We start from the raw sequence: 26,837 nt of genomic DNA, 5'->3' as shown, positions 1-26,837 counted from the left end.
ATGGTGTTTATCTGCAATCAACTGAAATGTATTATTAATGGGATTATTAGTAAAAGTTAAAGTTATTTTAGTTGAATTGAGGCACCAAGTTCAGTATCTCTGGATTCATGAGTCAAACTTTTCCGTCTCTCGTGACAGAATGAATTCAAAACCACTGAGATGTTCATTCAACGTTCAGATTTTTGTTTTATCTTTTGTCAGTAGTTCAGTGTAGCATGAACCCATTTTTTTACTCGCAACTCCTAAGGAGTGAAAAGTTCATTCATAAGTCATTCTAATGTGTAAATGTACTGAGAAGCCAAAATAGGAAATGTCTGATCGCATGTTTTCTTTGTTTCCTGCTGATTTGAGTCAATTGGGTGAGAAATTCTAGCTAAGTTGCTCAGAAATGTTCAAATGTTCTTTGGTCAAGCTAAAATGGAGAAGTAGGAAATGTCACAACACTCGAGAATGAGCTCATCGCGTAGAAAAAAGGACACGCCAAAACTTATTAATGCTTATATGAAACCTGAACGAATGTCTCGATATGAAGGACATCTGTTGATTTAGCTGAAAGACGGAGCTCTTGTGAGGTTGGGACAGTTAATGTTTAATTAAATGTTTTTGGCTTTAATTATGTTTGAACTTTGAATTTTCATTGTTGTGACAAATATGGCAGTAGGACTGCTGGGAGGAGGCAGAGTAGCTTGACTTTTTTTTTTCCTCACAGATATTTTAGGTGTGATGTTTTTGTCTCAGATGAAGAGAAACTAGCTGGAACCTCTGATGTCATTCTGATGGTAAACAGATAAGATGTACTTGTAAAGAAGAGGATGTGCTTGTCAAGCTTCAGTGCTGGATGTGAGCGTGAGACGCACTTTGCTCATTTATCTGAACTTTGTTTCTGTTGAAGATGACAAAGGTTTTAGCCGTTATTTTAGGTCTGAATGCTCTCCTCTGCTCTGGACATGCTAAAGGTATCTTGATTTTATTGTTCTTTTATTTATTCACACAGAAAGATATGCATATGTGTTCTTTTCTTGATTTGATGTGTGAAAATGTATTATAAACGTACATCAATGTGCTAAATGTGTTGTGCTGTGTTTTAGTTGCTGTGCTGACTATTGATCCCAACTGGTCGACTTTTCATCCTGGAGAGAGCGTGACCTTCACTTGTGACATGAATGAAGGCAAAGACACCGACTGGGAATATGAGATTAGAAGAAATGGAGAACAATTTTTTCACTCTAACCCGCGCAAAAGCTACACGTTACAACCTATCAAAACAGATCATAGCGGTGAATATCAGTGCTGTGGTGTCAGGAAGAGCTTCAGTTTGATCAAGTGCAGTGGTACTGTCTCTTTAACTGTTACAGGTGAGTCCAAATGAGCTTTGTCAACTAGATTTGTACATTATAAGAGTTGTGAAGAAACTTAACATGTTTACTCCTCTGTAAGTTAAATCTATATGCAGAAAATCATCTTAGCTTTTTTTGTTCCTCCCAAAATGACTTTTTAAACTCAGCAGTTGCAACTCGCCCATCTACAGAAAACACAAATTCTATGAAATACAATTAAACTTATTATGTTATAATTAAATTATGCTTCATTAGGTGAGCTAATCACAGAATAGCATAAATAATTTTTTTTGTTTGTTTGTTTTCTTTGGGACATTAAATTAAGATAACACTTTATTCCCATTGGACAGACTCAGTTATTGAGTTTTGCCATATATTATGATGAGACATTTGAATATTTTTACTCAATCTGACTGGAGAATAACTGAACATGTTGATAATTGACGTTTTTATTTTATTTCATTAACATCAGCTCAACCCAGAGCCAAACTGACTGCAGGTCCTACAACCATACCAGTAGGGGGCAGTGTGACACTGAGCTGCTCAGTGGAGCCCTCTACTGGATGGAAATACAGATGGTGGAGACGGACATCAGACACACCTGAAGTTCAACTCACTGATGAAGAAAACAGAGATATTAATGTAAAACAAGGGGGAATCTACCGATGTGTGGGAGAGAGAGGAAAGACAAACTTTCACAGTGTTGTAAGTGACGATGTCATCATCACAATAAGATGCAAGTATTTTTATTTATTTATTTATTTTTAAATGTAGCTGCTGATTGTTTACATTTTAGAGGAAACCCGTGATGTATTTTTATTTTTTATTTTATATTTAGGAACTGCCCATATTTAATGTAAACAGTTTCAAACAAGGTTGTTGTGACTCGACAACCAAACTGGCCTCAGATGTTCAGTGGTGAGACGATCACCCTGACATGTGAGGTCAAGGGAGGAGAAACCACTGAGTGGACATGTGAATGGAGGAGAGATGGGAGAACTGTAGCCAGAAGAAATGATAAAGTCTGGACTGTCAGTGTTTCTGAGTCCAGCAGCGGAGACTACATGTGTCGACTGGCATTCTGTGACAAACTGGAGTGAAGAGATCCCAGTGTCTGTGTCAGGTGACAGGATGTTTCGTTATCAGGGCCAGCCCAACACAACCAAATCAGACAGAGCCAATAGTTAGCAGAGCATCTGCCTGAAAGTAATAATTTGTGTGTGTTGGTGTAGAACATTGGAAATCTGGTTTTGTAATCATAGAAATTGCATTTTACTGATTCTGATAAATATTCCACCCAAGTAATAAGTTAACGGTGTTGACTAACATGTCTTACAGTGTATGTACAATTTTTATTAATGGAAAAAAAAAAACACGCAATATTTATTCTTGATGAAATTGTGCCTGTGCACTTCAATCGCAAGTGAAAATATTTTTCTTCAAGAAATGCTTTCAACGTTTAATTTTATTATTTTTTTTTCCACTAAGTGAATATATCTTTATTTACTGCAAAGCAGGGGTCACCAACCTTTTTGAGACTGGGAGCTTCTTCACGGGTACAGAGTAACACAAAGGGCTACTTGTTTGATACAGACATTTTCTTGGCTCAGCCTTGTAACAGTAATACATATGATTACATGCAGTCTAATCACATTAATGTTGGGGACTACTGACAATAGTTATAAGTAATAATTTACAATGGCAGCTGTGGTTAATAGCTATTATGTGATCAGAAGTTCTTAGTTCAGAGTTTTAAGTTTGATTCCCTTTTTTAGCTTTTCTGTGAGATTCCAAATCTCCCACAAGTGACTGGCAGTATGGTTTATTATAGCTGCTGTACACACTGTGAGATTTTCCTTTAAATAAAAGAAGGAAAGTTATTGTATATTTTTATTATCCAACCCTCTTTACTATTAAAATTGTGCAAAGACTTCTGGTGGTCGGAAAAAAAACAAGTCCGACAGATTGGAAGGTAAAACTATCACTGCACATCTCTCCAATGCGCATCATGTGCGCGTCGCACAAAGCCAGCACGAACTTAAACCACTAAAGCAGTGAACCCTTTTGTTATGCTAAATACAAATAAAGACATGGAAGCGAAGCCAACCTGTGTGATCCACGGAAAGAGGAGGATGTTGATTCCCAGGTTCAGGTGGTGTCAGACGGTGAAGCAACAGTGTTTGCTTAATTTTTCCTCTTTTGGGGAACGTTTCAGCAAGATTAAATTGTTTAACCCGCAGTCGTAGCGTGACGCTCAGGAAGAGCGGCAGATGTCAGCTAACGGGTTTTGACACATACAATCTTTTTTTTTTTCTCCACAATTTTATTAATTGTAAAGAGGGTTCGATAATTAAAATTTCAGAAATTATTCTTTTCTTTTTACTGAGAGCTTTGAGTATTTACACTCAGCTGGATTGCATCATAACGTATTTATTTTATTTTATTTTATTTACATCAGTTCAACCCAAAGTCACACTGACTCCTGGTTCTTCAACCATACCAGTAGGGGGCAGTGTGACACTGAGCTGCTCTCTAGAGCCCTCTGCTGGATGGAAATACAGATGGTTCAGAAAGACCAAAAACCCACCTGAAGTTCAAGTCACGATTGAAGAAAACAGAGATATTAATGTAACACAAGGGGGAATCTACCAATGTATGGGAAGTAGAGGAAATGCAAACTTCTACAGTTTTGTAAGTGACGAGGCCGACATCAAAATAACCTGTAAGTTCAATTATTTATTTAAAATGCTGTTGATTATTGTGTAGATTTTAGTTGAGCCCCCTTAGGTGTTTTCAGTTTGCTATCATGGTTTTCATCTCTTCATATCTAATTAATACAGTTTCCAACGAGGTTTTTGTGAGTCGACATCCAAACAGTTCTCAGATCTTCAGTGGCGAGACGGTCACTCTGACATGTGAGGTCCAGGGAGGAGAAACCACTGAGTGGACGTGTGAATGGAGGAGAGATCGGACAACTATAAAAGTGGGAAATGACAAAGACCTGAATGTGACGGTTTCTGAGTCCAGCAGTGGAGACTACATGTGTCAGTGTAGAAACAGAGACGACTGGTATTCTGTTACAAAGTGGAGTGAAAAGGTCCCAGTGTCTGGTGAGTCAGGATTTTTTGTGCCAGCTGAGCATCTCCCTGAAAGTACTAATAAGTTATGGTAGCTATAGTAGAACATTTAATAATAAAAATTGTGTTTTTTATTATTTCTGTAATAATAAAAACACAATTTACAGAGTTTGATAAAGAGTCCAGCCAAGTAATGAGTTGATAGTGTTGGTTAACACTTCCTTCTTTGTTCTGACCTGGATCATGGGAACATATGGATAACAAAACCTGAATTTATTCATGTTCTCTAAAAATGAATCATTAGAAACCATAATATGTCAGGATACATGTTAATGTCCAGAAATATAGTCTATTTCTTTACCTGTTTAAACTTCAATCCAAATGATTTAATAAAAAAAAATATACATAAATGCTACAAAAGCACTAATGACGTTTAATTCCTTCTTAATGTTTCCTGTTTGCAGTGACTTTCAGAGCTTATTTTCTCATTTTAACATTTTTAGCAATTGAAACAGTTACTGATGTCATTATCATCACGTCTAATAGATTTTTACAGGTGAGCATTCCTACATTAAAGCTTCATGACTTTTTCTTTTAAATTGCAGATCTAAACCACTGAATGCATTTTATCCATTAAAACCATTTAGCTGTTTGAGAAAAATCAATACAGAGACTGAAGATGTCTGTCTTCAACCTTGATGTCACATTAAAATTTTTTTTTGTAGGAAATCATGTCTTTGGGTCTAATGATAACTAACTTATGTCTTCCAGTAACTGTGTCTTCATCTCCTGTGCTCTTAATTGTTGGACTGATTAGTGGAGTCCTCATCATCCTCCTTCTCCTGTTGTGGCGCTACAGACGGTCCAATGGTGAGAGCTTATTCGTCTCACACTGGATCGGATCGCTTCTTCACCAAAGATACTTTATTAAATAATAACATGTATTATATAGCTGTAATTTTTAAATACATTTCATCTATTTAATTCTGGTGTTCATGATGCTGACGCCTCTTTCACTCTCCCACAGATTTATTCTGCTTCAGGTCAGTTTCTCATTTTAAACATGAACTTCTGATTCTTTCATTCGTTGTTACATTTAATTCACTTTAATATTTTTATTTTGTTCAGCAGCCAGAGCTCTGCCGTCAGTCATGGAGCGGATCAGACTGAAGGTCACGTTTACAGCTCTCTGCTGCATGGTAGGTCACAAAATAAATGTATTTATCATTTATAATAATGTGATTTCATTTTTTTTCTGTTGATTCATCTTCATAAAAGCAAAAATACAGAGACATTTAAAGACTCAAAGTCCAAATGGAGCTTTTTATTTCTAGCCTACAAAACAACAGAGTTAAATAATTGAACTTTGTGCTGAACTTTTTGTCACAATTAATCCACCAATGTTATGTCTCTGCTGCTCAACATAATAAAATACAGTTATGTCGTTACCATGAGTTCATTCAGGGCAAATGGTTCATAATTACAAACGATTACAGTCAACAGAAAGATTAAGACGGCAAAGTAATATGAATAATATAACTGCTTTCAGATCAGAACTTTAATCTTGAAATGCTTTTGTTCGCTGCAGGCACCACTTCTGTGTATGAGACAGTCCGTCCACGAGGAGCCACTGCAAACGGTGAAGTTCATGTTTTACAGCAGAGCTGCAGCATCCGACTTATTTAAGGAGATAACAGCTGGCTCATTCAACATGCGGAAATATTTCAGAAAGAGAAATCCTGAGAAATACTCTGAACTTTTCACAAAGAGGAGCCATTAGTAAACATTCAGTAGATTTTAAATTAAATTTTAACATTTTTATCCATGTCGCCATTTTAACAGAGAGTCGTCATCATCATCCAGAGGAAGATTCTGTTTACGTTAACATGAGACCAGGACATAAAAGCTCAGCATGAAGGTCAGTGATATTATTAATTATTATTATTATTATTATTATAATATCTATGAATGCATTTATTTATTTAGCTTTTGGGAGGGTAAACTGTCTTGCCTAGTAATTCTCAAGCACCTTCCGATTGACATTGATCACAATTCTGATTTTAAAGGTGCAGTATGATGTAAAGTCGACTTTTGTAAGCTTTACATCATGTTAGAATGGTATTTTTTCATTAAAAAACATACTTGGAGTGTTGCCTTGATTCTTTCATACATTTTTGAGAAATCCTTTAATCTCCCGTGGCAACCATTCACCTTTGGAAAACACCTGGGTGGACTTAGCTCCGCCTTCGAGACGAAGCTTCTCCTCAGAGGTGCAGCTTCTGAGCCTCTGCCTCACAGAGCCCCCCTCCCCCCACTCGGCTCCTTCAGACTAGCCTGCAGCAATTGGCAAGCACTAGCTGTTTTGGAATTGGTGTCTCCTGAGCTCACTATGCGAGCTACTTCTCAGTTCAATGTTAATAAAAACGTTTAAAGGGTTAACAGAGGAGCGATGTTGTTATGACTTCCTGGAGGCGGGGTTTCAGAAAGAGCAGGAGCTTCTTAAAGAGATAGAGGCCCAATTCCAGGGTTTTAAGTTACAAAGTCAAAATTCTTGTCTTATTTGATATGTATTGTGTTTTTATGTCAACTAACAGTAACATAAATGTTTCATTTGGATAAATTGAAGCACATGTTAATTTTTTAAATATATCCTCTCTCTCTCTCTCTCTCTCTCTCTCTCTCTCTCTCTCTCTGTCAGCAGGAAATTGGAGTTCAGCAGCAACAGATCCTCCAGATTGTTCTACGATCAGAAACTACACTGAATAACTCTGCTGCCATGTTTTCATTATATGTTATGATGATTATTGCTTTTCTGCAGTTTTATGATGATTTATGCAATATCTCTTCAAGAATCAAATGTGCTCTAATTTTACATTTTCCCCCATGTCATAAATAGGACAGGTCGAACATTCATAACATGAAATGTTGTAAGATTCTTGTGAAATGAAATTAAAGGTGAAAATTACAAACTCCCTTCTGACCTGGACAGCTGAATTTGTAGCTTTTGCATTTATGCTGTGCTTGTAGTAAATACAAGACTATCACAGTTTGAATTTCGGTGCTTGTTTCAAATAAAATGAGTGAAGGTTCATGAATGCATGGTGTGTAAAACATTAATGATGTTGATTGGATTGTTTTAAAGTTTTGTTCAGTGTTAACAAAAAACAGCATTTAAGTTTGCAGTCTAAGAAGACATGACACAAGTATTCAGTCTGTTACGAGTTCAAAGCAGAAAGAATTAAATATTTTGTTTTCAAACTGGTGGAAAATGATTGGACATTATGATCCTACATGTGGACTTTCATTGTTTACTGGTATTAAATTTGATTCCACAATCTGCAGAAAGATTAACAAGACGAACAATGAGGTTAACAACATGTGCAACAAATTATGATTTTATGTTGTATTTATTAAAATAACACGTCAAACAATTGGTTAAAGGCTCTGCACTAAAGCGTAAAGCCTTATTTAACAGGTTTCCCTCAAAATGGCTTCTGTTAGGTGGACAGGAAGTGTCAGTTCTCCATGGTGAAACAAAAAAAAAGATTGACGTCAGAGGTTTTAAAATGAAAAAGTAAAACCTGTCCTTTTTTAGGTTGCTTTGATGAATTCAGTGCAACTTGTGTTAAAATAAAATGCAAAAAATATTCCTCCGACCCACAGAAAGTCATTATCAGGCCTGGAAATCGGCATGAGAAATCCTTCACTGCGGGTGTCAGGCTTATTGTGCAGCGATGTCACTTCCTGTGTTTGAACGGCGCAGATAAAATGAAAAAAAAAAATGAACAAAATGTTCACCTTTGATAGTATGTGCATTGACTTTTCTTCATTCGTAGTTAAACTTACTTTTAAACTAATCTTTTATTTAATGATAAAAATTCTGTATATTATAAGGTTCACTAATGTAATGATTTTTAAGACGTGTTATCTTTGTTCTCTCCTATTTACATTAGGTTTTTGAGATCTTTTTGTTTGTTTTGCACATCATATTTTCATCTAGTTTTTTGAGCAAATAAATCTTTTAAGCTAAACTAAACATTACCTTCAAACAAATGGTTACCTAAAACCATTTAACTGGGCTATGTATTTATGAGTCACCTTAGTTTAAGGAAGTTAAACTAAGTGTCAAAATATTGTGAGGGAAGTTTCAACATTTTTCGTGGTAGTTCTTAAGTTTTAGCTGTGATGTTTTTCAGATGAAGATAAAAAAAAAAGAGCGACCATGAACTCACAGAACAGGAAACTAGCGATGTCATACTGATCGGAAATATTGGTGATGTGAATAGAACGTGGTCAGTGTCAGAGCTGCACGCTAAGCAGGAACACTCTGAGCTCGTTTATCTGAACTTTAACGTTTATAATGACAAAAGTTTTAGGTTTTATTTTAGTGATGAATACTCTCCTCTGCTGTGGACATGCTGAAGGTATTTTCTCTTTTATTCCTCATATTTACTTATAAACTCAGAATGAGGCACGTCTGTGTTAACTGCATGATAAATGTGCTAAATGTGTTGTGCTGCGTTTTAGGTGCAAATCTGACTATTGACCCCAACTGGTCGACTTTTCATCCTGGAGAGAGCGTGACCTTCACTTGTGACATGAATGAAGGCAAAGACACCGACTGGGAATATGAGATTAGAAGAAACGGAGAACAATTTATTCAATCTGATCAGCACAAAAGCTACATGTTACAACCTATCCAAATCGATTACAGTGGTGAATATCAGTGCTGTGGTGTCAGGAAGAGCTTCAGTTTGACCAAGTGCAGTGGTACTGTCTCTTTAAATGTTACAGGCGAGTCCAAATGAGCTTTGTCAACTAGATTTGTACATTATAAGAGTTGTGAAGCCACTTAACATGTTTACTCCTCTGTAAGTTAAATCTATATGCAGAAAATGGTCTTAGATTTTTTTGTTCCTCCCAAAATGACTTTTTAAACTCAGCAGTTGCAACGCGCCCATCTACAGAAAACACAAATTCTATGAAATACAATTAAACTTATTATGTTATAATTAAATTATGCTTCATTAGGTGAGCTAATCACAGAATAGCATAAATTTTTGTTTGTTTGTTTGTTTTCATTGGGACATTAAATTAAGATAACACTTATTCCTATTGGACAGACTCGGTTATTGAGTTTTGTCATATATTATGTTGAGACATTTGAATATTTTTACTCAATCTGACTGGAGAATAACTGAACATGTTGATAATTGACATTTTTATTTTATTTTATTTAACATCAGCTCAACCCAAAGCCAAACTGACTGCAGGTCCTACAACCATACCAGTAGGGGGCAGTGTGACACTGAGCTGCTCAGTGGAGCCCTCTGCTGGATGGAAATACAGATGGTGGAGACGGACCAAATACACACCTGAAGTTAAACTCACTGATGAAGAAAACAGAGATATTAATGTAAAACAAGGAGGAATCTACCGATGTGTGGGAGAGAGAGGAAAGACAAACTTTCACAGTGTTGTAAGTGACGAGGTCGACATCACAGTAACCTGTGAGTTCAAATGTTTTTTTTTTTAATGCAGCTATTGGTTATTGTTTACATTTTGTTGAAACCCATAAGGTATTAAAATTTATTTTCATTTTTTCCAACTTTTCATATCTAATTAATACAGTTTCCAACGAGGTTGTTGTGACTCGACGACCAAACTGGCCTCATATCTTCAGTGGTGAGACGATCACTCTGACATGTGAGGTCCAGGGAGGAGAAACCACTGAGTGGACGTGTGAATGGAGGAGAGATGAGAAAACTGTAGCCAGAAGTAATGATAAAGACTGGACTGTCAGTGTTTCTGAGTCCAGCAGTGGAGACTACATGTGTCAGTGTAGACTCAGAGACGACTGGTATTCTGTGACAAAGTGGAGTGAAAAGGTCCCAGTGTCTGTCTCAGGTGAGTCAGGCTTTCTGTCATTGAGGCCAGCCCAACAAACAACCAAATCATGCAGAGTCAAAAGGTTACTAATAAGAAATCTTGCAAGTTGTAGTTTACTGATTCTGATAAATATTCCAGCCAAGTAATAAGTCAATGGTGCTGATTAACACGTCTTACTTGTTTCTGACTTGGGATCATGGGAATATGTCCTTTAATCATCAACAGTGTATGTACAATTTTTATTAATGACAAAAAAAAATTAAAAATATTTATTCCTGATTGAATTGTACCTGTGCACTTTAATCTCAAGTGAAAATATTTTTCTTCAAGTAATACTTTGAACATTTTGTTTAATTTTTTCCACTAGTGAATATATTTGTATTTAAAGCAATCGGTAGATGCACATAAATTAACTTTTTCACTACACTTTTTTAAGAAAATGGTTTGAGTCAATAATGTTCACATAAAATCACAAATACACAAAATACAAGTAGCAAATAGTTGATGGATATATAACCCATGTTTTGTTTCTTTCAAAAATATTTTTTTCATTAAAATTCACATTTAAGTGTTACAAGTCCAAATATGAACCTCATTCACTATTCCTATGAGGGAAACTCAATTACTGAGGTTGGTCATATGATGAGATCTTGATTACATCATAATGTATTTATTTTATTTCATTAACATCAGCTCAACCCAAAGCCAAACTGACAGCAGGTCCAACAAAGATACCAGTAGGGGGCAGTGTGACACTGAGCTGCTCAGTGGAGCCCTCTACTGGATGGAAATACAGATGGCTCAGACGGACATCAGACACACCTGAAGTTCAACTCACTGATGAAGAAAACAGAGATATTAATGTAAAACAAGGGGGAATCTACCGATGTGTGGGAGAGAGAGGAAAGACAAACTTTCACAGTGTTGTAAGTGACGAGGTCAACATCACAATAAGATGTAAGTTCAAATGTTTTTTTTTTTTTTTTAATGCAGCTATTGGTTATTGTTTACATTTTGTTGAAACCCATAAGGTATTAAAATTTATTTTTAGTTTTTTCAACTTCTCATATCTAATTAATACAGTTTCCAACGAGGTTGTTGTGACTCGACCAAACTGGCCTCATATCTTCAGTGGTGAGACGATCACTCTGACATGTGAGGTCCAGGGAGGAGAAACCACTGAGTGGACGTGTGAATGGAGGAGAGATGAGAAAACTGTAGCCAGAAGAAATGATAAAGACTGGACTGTCAGTGTTTCTGAGTCCAGCAGTGGAGACTACATGTGTCAGTGTAGACTCAGAGACTATTCTGTGACAAACTGGAGTGAAAAGGTCCCAGTGTCTGTCTCAGGTGAGTCAGGCTTTCTGTCATTGAGGCCAGCCCAACAAACAACCAAATCATGCAGAGTCAAAAGGTTACTAATAATTCATGTGTTGGTGTAGAACATTGGAAATCTTGTAATCTTGCAAGTTGTTGTTTACTGATTCTGATAAATATTCCAGCCAAGTAATAAGTCAATGGTGCTGATTAACACGTCTTACTTGTTTCTGACTTGGGATCATGAGAATATGTCCTTTAATCATCAACAGTATATGTACAATTTTTATTAATAACAACAAAAAAACAATATTTATTTTTGATTGAATTGTACCTGTGCACTTTAATCTGAAGTGAAAATATTTTTCTTCAAGAAATTTGTATTTAAAGCAATCGGTAGATGCATATAAATTAACTTTTTCACTACACTGCACAAAATGGTTTGAGTCAATAATGTTCACATAAAATCACAAATACACAAAATACAAGTAGCAAATAGTTGATGGATATATAACCCATGTTTTGTGTTTCTTTCAAAAATATTTTTTTCATTAAAATTCACAATTAAGTGTTACAAGTCCAAATATGAACCTCATTCACTATTCCTATGAGGGAAACTCAATTACTGAGGTTTGTCATATGATGAGATCTTGATTACATCATAACGTTTTTATTTTATTTCATTAACATCAGCTCTACCCAGAGCCAAACTGACTGCAGGTTCAACAACCATACCAGTAGGGGGCAGTGTGACACTGAGCTGCTCAGTGGAGCCCTCTGCTGGATGGAAATACAGATGGTTCAGAAAGACCAAAATCATACCTGAAGTTCAACTCACTGATGAAGAAAACAGAGATATTAATGTAAAACAAGGAGGAATCTACCGATGTGTGGGAGTGAGAGGAAAGACAAACTTCTACAGTGTTATAAGTGATGAGATCAACATCACAATAAGATGTAAGTATTTTTATTTATTTATTTTTAAATGTAGCTGCTGATTGTTTACATTTTAGAGGAAACCCGTGAGGTATTTTTTTAAATTTTATTTTATATTTAGGAACTGCCCATATTTAATTTAAACAGTTTCAAACAAGGTTGTTGTGACTCAACGACCAAACTGGCCTCAGATGTTCAGTGGTGAGACGATCACTCTGACATGTGAGGTCTGGGGAGGAGAAACCACTGAGTGGACGTGTGAATGGAGGAGAGATGGGTCAACTGTAAAAGTGGGCAATTACAAAGACCTGAATGTGACGGTTTCTGAGTCCAGCACTGAAGAGTACATGTGTCAGTGTAGAAACAGAGACGACTGGTTTTCTGTTACAAAGTGGAGTGAAAAGATCCCAGTGTCTGGTGAGTCAGGATTTTGTTTTACCAAAACCAGGCAGCTGGTCGGAGCCCAAAGACCAGCAGAGCATCTTCCATCAGTTCAAAACCGTTAGAACTGCCTTGTTGCTGAGATGAGCTCTGCAAATACAAAACACAGTAGAAATATTCTGATTATATTCCATTCAAGTGATAAGGTACCAATGTTTTATTTTTCTCTGCTGTTGTCTAATAATGGGAATTCAATGTTGGCCTCATCGCAAACAGATCTGACACTGATTGAAAATACATTATCACGCTGGCCCCTCCTGTTTGATTTTAACTGTGCCTATGTATTTTATTCTCAATTGAAAAGATTTATGTGGAAATGATATAAATAGCTGGAGATTCTACATATTTTCAGTAATATATTACTTAGAAGAAGAATGTCAAGAAGTTTGCGGTGAAAAAGCTATGTGATAATGCTTTCAAGATGTTTTTTCATTGTTTTCTATTAAGTGAATGTGTTGTTGATGTGGCGTAAATGAAACAGTGGCTATACTAAACAAACAGATTTCGTCTAAAGACTGCACACAAGATGAAAACCTAATAAAACTTTTTTTTTTTTTTAAATGGTTGTACTTAGATAATACTTCCCACAAACAGACACAATTTGCAAATATGAAGTAGGGAAAATATTTTTTGTTTCTAAAGAAAATACTATTTTTTCCCTTAAAATAAATATCTGGGTGTTAGAAATATTACGTTAATTAGACCTAACGTTGATAATGGTATTCAAGACAAGTCTATGTTTTTGCTAACATTTCCATGATCATATTTAAACAGCGTAATGTGTGTTCAAAGGAACATAGGTGGGACATGGAGGACGTCCAGATTTAGGAGTTGCTATGGATACGCATCGTCAGTAGGACGGTTGTAGGTGGGGATTCTGCTCAGCTGGCTGACAAAATGTTTCTTCTGTAGACATTTTTTGTTTAGTTTTATTTTAGTTTACATTTTAGTTTATACATGTATACTCTATATTTTTTTCATAACTGAATAAGAAATAAATTATATTTCATATAAACAAAATGTACATGACACTGTTCTTCTTTCCGGTAACAGTGTCCACTCCTGGCAGCTCTTCATCTCCTGTCCTTATGATCGTCGGACCTGTCAGTGGAATCCTCCTGGTTCTTCTTCTGGTGTTACTGTGGTACTACAGGCTGTCCAAAGGTGAGATTGGTAATTGTGAAGGTATAATAAAAAGCAGTAGGAGGATTTGAACAATGAAGTATTAAAATAATATATTTGTTTTTCACAGATTTACGCTGGCCTGGGTCAGTAAAGCACATCACTGCACATTAAAAATATCTAAAATTACTACATTTCTGTGAAAATAATTCACACCATCAACACTGTTTTAGGTGGAAGCTGCTAAGAAGCAGATTCAGAGTAAATAATGGATTCAACAAGAATGAAGCTGATGACAGCAGCTCTCCTCTGCATGGTCAGAAATTAAACAGTGTTTGTCCTTAATACTGCAGACATTTTTAATTATGTTTTCATTTGTATCGATAAGATTGCGTTTTCCATATACAGTAAGGAACGCTTTACAATATCCTTACTGAAATAAACAGAATGGAGAGATTACAGTGTTTGTGTTCATAAAATATTCACTTTTTTCCCTGCACTGTAGGTGACGATCATATCTACGAGTCGGTCAACTTCTCAGAGCCCAGTGGAAATGGTAAAGTGAATCTTTTCCACCATATTTAACTGATACACGTTCAAATGCAAGTAACTGATCTGGAAAATCCTGAAATGTTTCAGGATTCAAACCCAGGGATGTAACCTACTCTCTGATTGAACTGAAAAACTTTGGGAAAGACAGTAAGTCACAAATACAACTTAAAGAAAAAAAATCTGCCTTGTTTTGATCACTTTTTTTTTTTGAAATTGTGACGTGTTTATTTGAACAGGTACCCCAAATGAACCAGCAGAGGGCGCTGTTTACCATTGTCTGGAACCTGGAATGGAAGGTACAGTGAAGTCCAACTAACAATATACTTTTCATTGCTATCAACCAATGTTGGACAAAAACAAAGCTTCTTTTTTTGACAAAATAGAAATGCTTTAATTTTTTACACATTGTAAGCCATCCTCATGTATGTAAAAATATAAATATTTAGACATGTGATAAAATATTCAAAAATAAAATAAACCAAAAGTGAATTTTTGCTTCTTACTTATTTGTACGTAGATTTAAGAATTTACAGGAAAATTAATTGTAGGAACTTAAAGTTTAAAGCGAGTAAAAAAATAAATAAATTGTGTATTAAGTACATTGAAGTTGTTGTCCTTTCACAGGTAGGGGGAGCCCTGGAGCAAAAGAAGAGGCTGTTTACTCTGAAATCAACTCTGGACCAGAGAACAGTAACACCATGTAGGCTGCCTGCTTTGATAGCTCAGTCTACAGCTTCTAACTCATGCAGTTTTTGTAGGATCGATTGTAACAAACCAAATATTAACCTTTCATAAAACTGATTTTAGCTGTTGCTTTGTGTGTGTTTAAAATAATCCCTCTCAACATTCGCGGTCATTTATTATACTGGCAACTCTGCTTATTCTGCTTTACTTTGCTTTATTTTGTTATATTAGTTACACATGCTGTAAAAATAAATGATTCCTTTTTCTCATTCTGAGATTAAATCACACAAAACTTTTCTTGTTTTGAGTTAATTAAAATTACTAGCATTATTTTTTTAGTTTCTTAACAGTACAATGGTAAAGGCGGGGATATGTAAAAAGTATTTATTTTTCCTTTAAATTCAAAAGTTTTTTTTTTGTATATGGAAGAACGGCTTTTTAACTGTATGAATTAGGTAAATGTGTAAATTTGGTGCATTTCCATCTGCTTCTCAAAGTGGTTTTCTGGAATTTCAAGCAAATGTGATTAGTGGTAAATGAGCGCGATGAGTATTTTTATCATTAAAGTTCTGGATGAATAAATTACATGCTTTTCATGTTCCGTGAGATACTCAACTGTTCTCATCACGATTGCTCATAGAGAAACTAACCCGTTTATCTACCACAAGCCGTGGCGGCCGCCTCGACCTCAAGGCTCAGAGGTCGAGGTGTGAAAATGAGCGAATGGAAAAGATTAAGCTGATTGTGTGCTTGTTTATGTATTCATGCCTTTCGTGACCAAATGTTTGAAACATGTCATCTCGAACATACATGATGAGATCAAGATCACATAAAAAGTCAAAGCAAAATCTGTTTTTTCTTGCATTTGTTTTCTGTTCAATATTTTCCTCCTTATTTAAGCTCCGTGGTTTCACTGCTGACAAACTGGACACCAGGTCCTATAAAAACAGTGACCAGGAGGATGATGTAGTGGTGTAGGGGTTAAGCGCACCCTACATAAGGAGGCCTTAGTCCTTGATGAGGCCGTCGCAGGTTCGATTCCTGGCCTGGTGACCTTTGCTGCATGTCCTACCTCTCTCCATTTACCAACTTTCCTGTCCTAGCACTTTCAAATAAAGGCCATTAGAATAAAAAAAAAAACAGTGACAAATTAACTTCATTTTAGGACTTGGGCAACTACTCTAATGTGCAAGTTTAGCAATTTTGAAGAAAGTGCTCAGAAATCCTCAAAGTATTAGGGAAAAAAAGTCATATAGCAAATAATGCAGATGCCTTTTTATAAGCTATTTGCAGGATTGCAGCTCTGTTGGTAAATGTTATTGCTTGGGACTCTGCAGATATCAAACTAGAAAAGAACCACGAGTCTCTTTTTGTTACCTAATCAAATGTGGAAATGTTAAGCAGTCGAGTTGGCTATTTTTTTTATTGCATAATTACTTATGTTAAGTAACTGAGATCAGTAAGATTTTACTTGACGACACATTTCTTTTTAAACTTTAGTCAATATAAATATGCGTTTCCAAATGACTGCTCTGGAAAAATATACACTTTAGTCACATGTTCAAGTTGATTTCCTGTTATAAGAGATGAAACCACACTGCCACTGCCCCCACCACATCTTCAATATGCTGAGGTCACAGCAGGCCTTTAACTTTAGTGTTCTGACTGAAAAGTAAGCATAAAAATAAATGTGAATTTGAGGAACTAAGCTTTAAAACCGAGAACAAAAGTCTGGTTTCTAGTCCCCAAACAATCCTTGAACATTTTAATAGCTTGGCCATTAAAGGGATCCAATATTGCATGCACAAAAAAAAGCATAGTTCATTTTGAAACAATTATTGCACTATATTCATTTGGGATTTTTTTTTATATATCAGTCAGAGCTTTAGAGATTCAACAAGCTTAGTTTCTGATGCTTTGCAGAAATTGTTCCTATGTCTAAAAACTGCTATGGGAAACGCAGCCACAGACGCGAGGGTGAACCACAGACATGATATATTTAGCATTGATGTGTGAAACATGATGGCCGCATCTCTGCATCGGATGGAACTCCTTTTTCGGTCAACATTATATCTATAGAAAAGCAGAAGCATTAATCATTAGCTGTGCAGTAAGTCTGGCTGTGAGGATGCAGCACGATCTGCTCTGGATGGGCTTCCTCTGTAAGTACGGAGATATTGTGCAAAAATTCAGAATGTAGAACCTGTAGAAGAAGGTACATTGCATCATCGGTGTGTTTAGTTTTTTAAACAGTTTTTATTTAATATGTTTATTATTTTCCCCAGCAGTTTAGTTTAATCATTAGTCATGTTGTTGAGTTAGAAGGCAAGAGAAAGCTATTTGTTTATTTATTTAAGCTTAGTTTTTGAAATATAGAATAAAATTGTAATACAAATTATCAATTGCTCTGTGTTGTATTTGTATTTCACGTGACAGATTAACACGGTATGTGCTTTGGACGTGGAAGGAAACTGAGATAAAGGGGTTTGACATTTTTCAAAGAAATATTTGAAAGAACGGCTAAACAACCCTGATGATGTGGAAGTGGGTTTGCTTGTTTTAATTACTTGGACCGAGTCATAAACAGAGAAGGATTAGAAGTGTTTCCCTGCGTGTCTTAAGTGGATCCATTCTGTCATAGAAGTGTTTTTATCAAGCTTCCAGGTGGCTTTATATTTATGAACAATGGTGCAAATGGTGCACCACCTATTTATGGTCAAATAGGTGGTGCTTTTGCATTTTCTTAGCTGAAGTTGAGGGATTAAAATAATAATAAAAAAAATCATGACATGAATTGAGGAAGTCATCTAAATTTAAATTCTTCAATCATTCTTAAACCACTGACTCAGTTTTTTTATAGTCCCCGTCTGCATCATCACCAGATATAGCGTGATATAGATATAATGTTCTGCAGAAGTGTGAACTGCTAAAAAAACTATATATACATATATACGGGAATCAATCTGTGTTCATATGCTGCAGAGATCATCATGGTTGGTGGCTGGATGTGTTTTATTGACATGTAACAAAAGTTATATTTTAACAGCGTCTCACACCTCCATGCAGATCATTTGGTGTTTCGCTCAACGTTTTTGTAGATGCAGTGACAGTTTTTGATAAGGGCTGCATGGGCAGTTGCCCAGGGGGGCATTAAAAAGCGACTAGAAAATAATAAAATATGCCTTCTCTATCAGTTGTGACCTGAAAAATGTTTGCTGCTGTTTGTAAACATATGCAGTGGAGTAAATGTATCTGCTGAGTACAGAGAGTCTGGGATACCTACTTTTATGGTTTTCTGCTGCAAAAAACAAAATTCAGATAATTTTTGGCTTTTTATTTGGTAAAGGGGCAGCAGAAGGAAGGGACTCCAAGAGCCACCACTGCTTACATGCTTGAAAGGTTTCAGAGGTCTGGCCGTTACAGGCTTTTTAACTCTATTGGGTCCCACTTCAATCAGTCCAATCGTCTGTGTTGAATTCATGGCAACGTGGCATTTTCTCGTGTGCGATATGCAGCTCTGTCATTTTCTACTAGTTGCCAGCCACTGGTTTGACTTCATGTAAACCTAGAAGAGAAATATCACAATAACTTTGCCATTGTTCTTCATTTAGCTTCTATTGCCAACTAGCTAGCTAACGGCTGGCTAGAAATGTTTTCTTCACCTTTTATTCAAAATAGCTTAATCTATTTTCATGTTCTCCTTAATGTTCCTCTTCAAACAAAGGGTGAGTAGATGTGCTTAGACTTGCATAGAAAACCCACCTGGTTTGTTTGTGAGGTGAGTTTCCAAGCAGCTGATAGCAGACCTCCATTCAGAGCTTCAAGCTACGACAAAGTTTGGAGCCACTTTTCAGATAAAAGTCTTGTTTTTAGTGCTCTGATTTGGTTTAGTGTTTCCTTTCAGGTGTTTCTGGCAGCATGTACATGTTTTAATGTCTTTTGTTTTTTGGACATCTTGTACATAAATATACTGATTACCTGACTTTCAGGTCTGCTAAGAAGTAGCAGTGAGGAAGATGCATAACTTGTGAACCAATTATGTGTTTACCTGCATATAGGCAGCGCTGAGCCCAAACTTGTCATGCATAACAAGCACAGTGTGGTAGATGACTGACTTTCTACATCCCCCTGAATGCACCATCCTCACAGTGGGGGCCGTAGTAATGCTGTTTCTTCAGGACCAGATAAACAGTATGGGTGATCTGAATGGATTTCAAAGATGAATAGATCTGAATACAAGAAAGAACTTGAAAAAAAAATGTTAAGAGACCAAAGAATGAAAACTTTTGAAATTTCATCTTAATTGTTTGTTTACTTATAAATTATGTGTAAATCTTTATTACAGTTTTCAGCATGTTTTCCTATGGACATCCTGAAGGTGAGATCTTTCTCTTCTTTTTAACTGTTAAATGTGATTTATGGTCAGCATTCAGTTGGCTATGGTATCGTTATCATTTTTAATCATGGAGTAGTTGTCTTCATGTTGCTCAGTGCAACATCTCGCTTATGCAAAGTAACATATTTTTTTGTATTTTTTTTAGCAACAACATATTTTAATAGAAATAATAAATGAACATTTTTACATATCAATTATCCTGAAAGCAGAACGTCTCGCATGAAAAGGTGCGAAGACAACGATTCATCACCCAGCAGCACAGCCAGTGAGAATGCTCTGTTCCATTGTGCAAATAATCTCACTTCCTTAAGATATTTTTGTTTGCCACCACAGCCTCACCTGTTAATTTTCAAGGTCCCTCGAGATGGCGTTTGTTGTGAACTGGCTAAATATGAATAAACTGATTTGAATGAACTCTGTTTCCTATAAACACGGCCATTTAAAAAACTTTAAACAAGGATAATTTGTTAAACATTAGTTTTAATTAATCTGAACTGCATTTGCACTGGCTTACTATATATTAAGAGCATATTCCTTAAAACACTTATTAGTAAAACTTTTGTTCTATTTCATTTTTGGTGTTGGCATCAGAAACACGTTAGACTGATTATTCTAAAAATCGCAGCATATAAGTAGATCAAATATTTGAGTATCTGTCAATGACTGATGAATCTTTGTTTTTCCTCTAACACCAGGGACAATTAAACTGGCGGCAGATAAAACTATTCTACCAGCAGGGGGCAGTGTAACTCTGACCTGCACTGTGGATAATCCAGGTCACTTCGTTATTCACTGGTACAGACATGATTCCGAGTCGTCTGAAGGTCAGAATATGAGGAACTATAAAGCAAACAAAGTCATCAAACTCTCAAAAGGAGGTCTGTACAGCTGCAGAGGAGTAAAAGAACAAAATGGAGGTTTAAATTTCTTCACAAATTACAGCAACATGGTCACTATTGAGGAAACCCGTAAGTTTGGTTGTTTGTAACTGACAGACAGTTTTCTAAAGCTTTGTGAACCAAAATGCATGTTAAATTCTTATTAAATTATCATTTTGATTATTTGAACATCACACACACCTCTGATAGTGTGTGATACAATCCTGGGCCAAAATAATCATAAAAATCATATGTTTTATTTAAGAAATGTATATTTTACTTAAATATTAGGAATGTTGTTGCACATAAGCTTTTCATTCTGGGAATGTTTCATGTTTGACAATCAGAACTTCCCTGATCAAATAACTCTTTGTCATCGCATTGATTCTTGTTTTACATTGATATGTAACAATATCTTCACTTATATTTTCTAATCATATATTTTTGTATCTCAGTTTCTTTTAATGCCACTGTGACCTCTGACCACAAGTGGCCTCGGATTTACGGAGGAGAGACGGTCACCATCAGATGTGAAATCCAGGGAGGTGGACAAATTAACTGGACCTACGAATGGAGAAAAAACAAGACGCATGAGAAAACAGCATCTTCAGGTGAATACAGGATCTCCGGAGCTAAACAGTCTGACAGCGGAGCGTACAGCTGCAGAGGAAGAAGAGACTGGTTTTCCTCTACAGAGTGGAGTGATGCTTTCTCATTAACTGTATGTAAGTTGGTCCATTTCATTTGTTAAAATGATTTCGCAGTAATGTGGTCTACTTTTTCTTAACAATGAGAATGCATTAATAAATATACATTTAAAACGTTTTGCATAAGACTTTAAATAACATTGTGATAGCAAAAAGGTGGACAGCATCCTCAGGTTTGGGGTTCAGTCTGCCTCCAGCAGAGAGGTTGTGGTACAGAAATGGACTAGTATGGTTTTTTTGTTTGTTTGTTTTTTTTTGATAAGAGAATATCCTTTTTTGAATGATTAACTTCTGTTCAACACGCTATAGCTTTATAACAGTGAGTCAGTTTGTGTGTTATTAAATTAACTAGTATAAGCAGTTAAAAATTACTCCAAATGTGTTTTAGTAAGAAACCAGCAACAAAGTTAAGAAAGAAATGAGCAATAAAAAATGTAAACAAAGAACCTACTGATTTCATTGAAATCTCTTTCAGCAGATGAACTTGTCCCTGTCCTCTCTGTGTCTCCATCATGGCTGAGTCCTGGAGCCTCAGTGACTCTGAGCTGTGAGGTTGAAGAACCGTCTGCCAGATGGAGGTTCTTCTGGTATAAAGCTGTTCCTGATCCATCAAGCAGCTCCTACAGCTATGAGCTGCTGCCTGGTAGCATCAATGGGACTAAAGAGAATTCCTATAATATTCATGGACAGACAAATACCACAGGATACGTCTGTGAAGCAGGACGAGGGGAACAAGCTGTGAAAAGCAAACCGAAATTTGTGTGGTCTGCAGGTCAGTTTTTTTCCCCGTCTTTCTCTTCAATCGAATGAAGGTACAGCTTAAGGTTTACAGTTAAAGTTCTTATTAGCTCTAAATTAAGAAGGATCCTATAATGAGACTCTTACAGATATATTTTTAAAATCTCACTGTGTTTTTTGTATTTTTTTCTTTTGTCAGAGTTTCATCCTGGATCCTCTCTCAAAGTGAATCCTGACAGAGTTCAACACTTCAGCTCTGATTCGGTCTCTTTCCACTGTGAAGGAAACTCTGCTGACTGGAGGCTGATGAGGGTTTCAGAAACGGGCCAGCCTTCATTTCTGAACTCATCCAACTGGAGAACAAGAAAACAATCCATAATCAGTAACTGGTCTGATGGTGGAATATTCTGGTGTGAGTCTGGTTTGGGAGAATTCAGCAATGCAGTAAACATCACTTTACAGAGTATGTTATTATTTGTTTTATTTTTAATTATTATTTTTTAAAGCTATTTCAGTGTAAATAATGTATGACACTGAGCGTATGAGCTTATTTAAAAGCTTTTACTGAATAAAATGAATCAAATATTTGAATCCTCTTCACCTCTAACAGACGTCCAGCTCCTTGGCGAATCTTTGCTGCTAAAGTACCCATTGTTATTTGTCATGTCATTACAGTGAATACTGCACTGCCACCTAGTGTTAAGAACATATATGTATATTTCTGAATTACTATGGCAAATGGTTAGTTTTTAGTATTTGTAACTGATTTAAGGAGAGAAAGTTTAGTTTGATTTAATGCTTTGTATGTAAACAGCTGTTATGTTTAAAAAAAGCTTAAAAAAAAGTACTAAACCTACACAAACATTTAAAGTAGCAGGTCTTAGGTTTAGAATTGTAAAAAAAAAAAAAGGTAATGTCATAATTTCCTTTTTTATTGCTTCCTCATATTCATTTAATTTGTAATGTTAAAGAAAAAGTCAAAATCCCTTACTTTTTTTTTGTTTTTGTTTTTTTAACAGATGATGATTCTGCTCCTCTCCTGCTGAGTCCTGTTCATCCTGTGACTGAAGGAGATCCTGTGATTCTGAGCTGCAGAGATAAAAAACAGCAACTTCTCTCCAATGTGTTTTTCTATCATAATGATAAACTCCTCCATAGTGACAGCAGAGGGGAGCTGAATATCTCTGCAGTGTCAAAGTCAGATGAAGGTTTCTACAAATGTCAACATTCAGGAAAAGATTCACCAAGGAGCTGGATGTCTGTTAGAGGTGAGGAGGAGGAAAATGTTTGATGGATTTTATTCAGTAAAAGCTTTTAAATGTTAGAGAGGAACAAGGTGAACATTGAGGATGTTTGTGTTAATGCGCTGTAGATTTTTGCATGTTTTTTCTGACAATTGCTGTAAAACCTACAGTTAGATAACATTTCTTTCTTTTCTCACAATTCAGTGTTTCTTGTAAACCTTCCCGCTCCTGTCAGCTCTTCATCCAATGTGCTGCTGATCGTTGGACCATTTAGTGGAATCCTTCTCATTATTCTCCTGTTGTTTTTGTCTTATTACATACGCTCCAAAGGTGAGACCTTTTTCTCCTCACATTCATTCATCCAACTTGTTTTTATGCTTTTTTTATTTTTAGAAATAGTCATTTGTATTCACTTTATTGTATTTTCATCTTGTTGAGCTCCACCACAAATTATGGAGTTAACCAGAATGAAACGAACAAATGCAACTCTGTTCTTTCACAGCAGAACTTAAATCTAGTTTATGACAATGTCAAATATGATTTTTTTTTTCAGAATTCCAAATTAAGTTATTCATGTATCTAGGAAACTGATCTAAAAACGTTTAAATATTCCAGCCCCTGAGGAGTCCAGAGAAGTTACCTACGCTCAGATTGAAGTGAAAAACGTTGGAAAGAAGAGTGAGTTCTAAACACAATGTGCAACATAATTACTTACATCCTATCGCCACCTTCTTGTTTTGTTTATTTTTTTGTTTATCGGAGCAGGAGGGCCTCCGAAAACAGAAGAGGGCGCCGTTTACTCTGAAGTGAAAAGAGGAGCTGCAGGTACAAGTCGGCTGCTTCCGTCGATTTGTGAAATATGTCTCATGATGTCACACTGCTTAGATGATCAGATTCTTGGATTAGAACTAAAGGAAAATGACAGATGAGACGCACAGTTTAGGAGTTTTAGAGATTATTTAATTCGTATGTGTTTACACTGTTGCATCCCAGCAAGACGGCCCGGATTAAATTACAGTCTGAGGGTTTTCTGCATGCAGTTTGCATGTTGCAGTGGTGTATACATGCTTTTTTTCCCCCACAGTCCCCAACAAAAATCTGCATCCCTATTAATTTCCTATCACTTATCAACATGGTAATTATTGGTATTTAATCCAGACATGTCAGATGATTGAATGGGTTTTCTGTTTCAGATTTGATTCCGGAATATGATGACATCAGCCAGCAGAACAAAGCCAAGAAAAAGAGGAAAGGTAAAACCTGCACGTCATCTTCAGTTTTTAATGTTTCTCTCTGTTTACATATATTAAAATATTTTATGTGCATTCAAAGAATATTGTTGTAAGATTTCCAGATCATGGGAAAAGGGATTATTAATCTCAATGATGATTTGAATAATGGAAGATTTATTTGCCAAGTTTACCTACTTTTTATTGTTTATACAAGATTAGACTTCGTATTGTGTTTTCAATAAGTCTTTCTCTTTACAGGAGAGTTGAGTCCTCCACCCTCAGATGTAATTTATTCTGTAATCAAATCAGTACCCATCATGGATAACAGTGCTACCAGGCAGGATGTAGGGTGAGCTGAATAAATTTACAATCTATTAAACTCAATGCAACCTGTTTGATTCATTACACGAGTCAAAATTTGGATTAAACATGCTCAGGTCAGCTTACCTATATACTTTTCAATTGCAAGTTTGTGACAGAAGCAGTTTTTGAACGTGGAAAAACATATTATAAAGCTCGTAGCTTCTGCGTGCTATGGAAAAATTCTGTTTTAACAAAAAAACTCAACTGTTTTATTTACTAAAAATCTTCTTTTTAACGTCTAAATCAATGTTGCGCATGATAAACACACTGTGTATGTTTTAAGATGAATGAATCAGCTAAAATACATTCTTATTGTCAAGTTTGTACTAATTTATCTATATTAAAATGGGTGAGTTGTTGCATGATAATTTGTAATGAGTTTATTGTTTTACCATTTAAGATAACTACACAACTGCCAAACTTGGATTTGAACTTGCTGTTAAGTTTCATTACTTACTGATGTGGTTGGATTTATTCTGGCAGATTTTTCTTCTATTTTGTTTGCCTAACGGTATCTTGTTAACTTGTGTGAAATAATTTTTCATCTGCATGCGTTGACTAAAAAAATAAAAACATTAAAGGCCATCTTTCCCCTTCCCTTCCTGATTGTTCTTTATAACATTCCCGTCTTTTTCCTGATGTCAGCAGCAAAATCAAAATCAAAATGTTTGAACATCACCGCTGTCATTCCGCTGCTCCTTCGAAGGGAACTACGAATTACATATAATTAGAAATAAAACTGAATACAAGACGCATTCGCAATTAACTCTAAAAAAAAAAAAAAGAAAAAAAAAGACATAAATTATATGAATATTCCACTTCGGCCCTTGATCTACCAGGTTGGTTATCATTTTGCATCTGGAAGAAAAATATGTATTTACGAGTTACATTGCCTCTCCTCATCCACAGCACTCATTATGTGCTTGGTAAATAAATAATCTGTTTGTACAGTCGCTTGACGTGTGGTTCTATGGCAAGCCGTTTTAACATAAATTCGGTTTTACCGCCCTTACATTCCAGATATCTCGGATTGTTTTGTGACTAGACGTTTTACTGACAGTTTTGGGCAGAAAACATAAAATTCTGTTTGGACACCACAAAGGGGGTTTCACGTCATTCTTAATTCAGATATCTAAAATTGTAATTTTGACTTGTCATAATTGTGTTGAAGATATCTTAAATCGTGATTACGTATATATGTCCCGTCAAATAACAGATCCAGTGACGTAATTCGAGATATCTTAAGAGGAATTTTTGACTAGTCAAAATGTAATTGAAGATATCTTGAATTATTACCAGTCAGAATGTAAATGCAGACATCTTAAATTACCATTCCGGATAGTCAAAATGTAGTTTTGTCTAATCAAAATGCATGGAATGTAATTACGGATAGTCAGACGAAACCGAATTTATGTGTCTGAATTTATGTTTCCTGCACAAAATTGTCAGTAAATGCCACAAATTAGAAAGAGCTCGGCAATGTTGGAAATGCGGAGATAGCAAAACTGAATAAACTATAAGACTGCTTCTGATATCTGCAAAGAATTTCCTGTTTATTAATTTCTGACGAACCGAATGCACTTAAAAACAGCTTTGAAAAGCTAAAATTGCTATTGTCAAACCATTTTCAACATGAAAGTGGCGCATTTTCAAACCTTTTTTTTCTCTCTCTATTTTTCATTGTTTTATTAAACTCAAATTGCTACGTAAGTCAGGGACGTTTTGACTAGACAGAGTACTTATTCAAGATATCAGTAATGTCATTCTGACTAGTCAGAATGTCGATTTAAGATATCTTAAATAGAAATGCTGTGTAATTCAAGATATCTCGAATTTATTTAGAGATATCTTAAAACTAATTTTGACTAGTCAAAATTACAATTCAAAATATTTTTAATTTAGTTTTCACTAGTTAAAACTACAT

At 35.7% G+C, this 26,837-nt stretch overlaps 1 protein-coding gene across 1 annotated transcript; it reads left to right on the top strand.

Annotated features, from left to right (window-relative positions):
• The first annotated feature begins 535 nt into the window (after window positions 1–535).
• LOC106906547 (basement membrane-specific heparan sulfate proteoglycan core protein-like) lies at window positions 536–25,498 on the top strand. The gene is given in 37 exon segments (XM_088016023.1): window positions 536–956; window positions 1,089–1,355; window positions 1,810–2,073; window positions 2,202–2,406; window positions 2,408–2,460; window positions 3,796–4,059; window positions 4,178–4,447; window positions 5,186–5,284; window positions 5,442–5,459; window positions 5,536–5,613; window positions 6,003–6,053; window positions 6,257–6,328; window positions 8,942–9,022; window positions 9,619–9,924; window positions 10,046–10,321; window positions 10,997–11,260; window positions 11,387–11,653; window positions 12,314–12,577; window positions 14,051–14,161; window positions 14,250–14,265; window positions 14,353–14,435; window positions 14,625–14,675; window positions 14,759–14,818; window positions 14,908–14,967; window positions 15,296–15,372; window positions 17,385–17,517; window positions 19,701–19,733; window positions 20,447–20,719; window positions 21,085–21,354; window positions 21,812–22,108; window positions 22,274–22,537; window positions 23,094–23,342; window positions 23,523–23,648; window positions 23,934–23,996; window positions 24,084–24,143; window positions 24,512–24,571; window positions 24,809–25,498. Coding segments are annotated over 37 exon segments (5,544 nt in total). The 5' UTR covers window positions 536–892; the 3' UTR covers window positions 24,904–25,498.
• Window positions 25,499–26,837: the final 1,339 nt, after the last annotated feature.

The sequence above is a fragment of the Poecilia mexicana genome, unplaced genomic scaffold (genome assembly GCF_051168715.1).
Source record: "Poecilia mexicana isolate PSO_F unplaced genomic scaffold, ASM5116871v1 scaffold_18, whole genome shotgun sequence".
NCBI lineage: Eukaryota > Metazoa > Chordata > Actinopteri > Cyprinodontiformes > Poeciliidae > Poecilia > Poecilia mexicana.
Note: the sequence above shows the minus strand (reverse complement) of the source record. Positions and strands in the feature narration are given on the sequence as shown.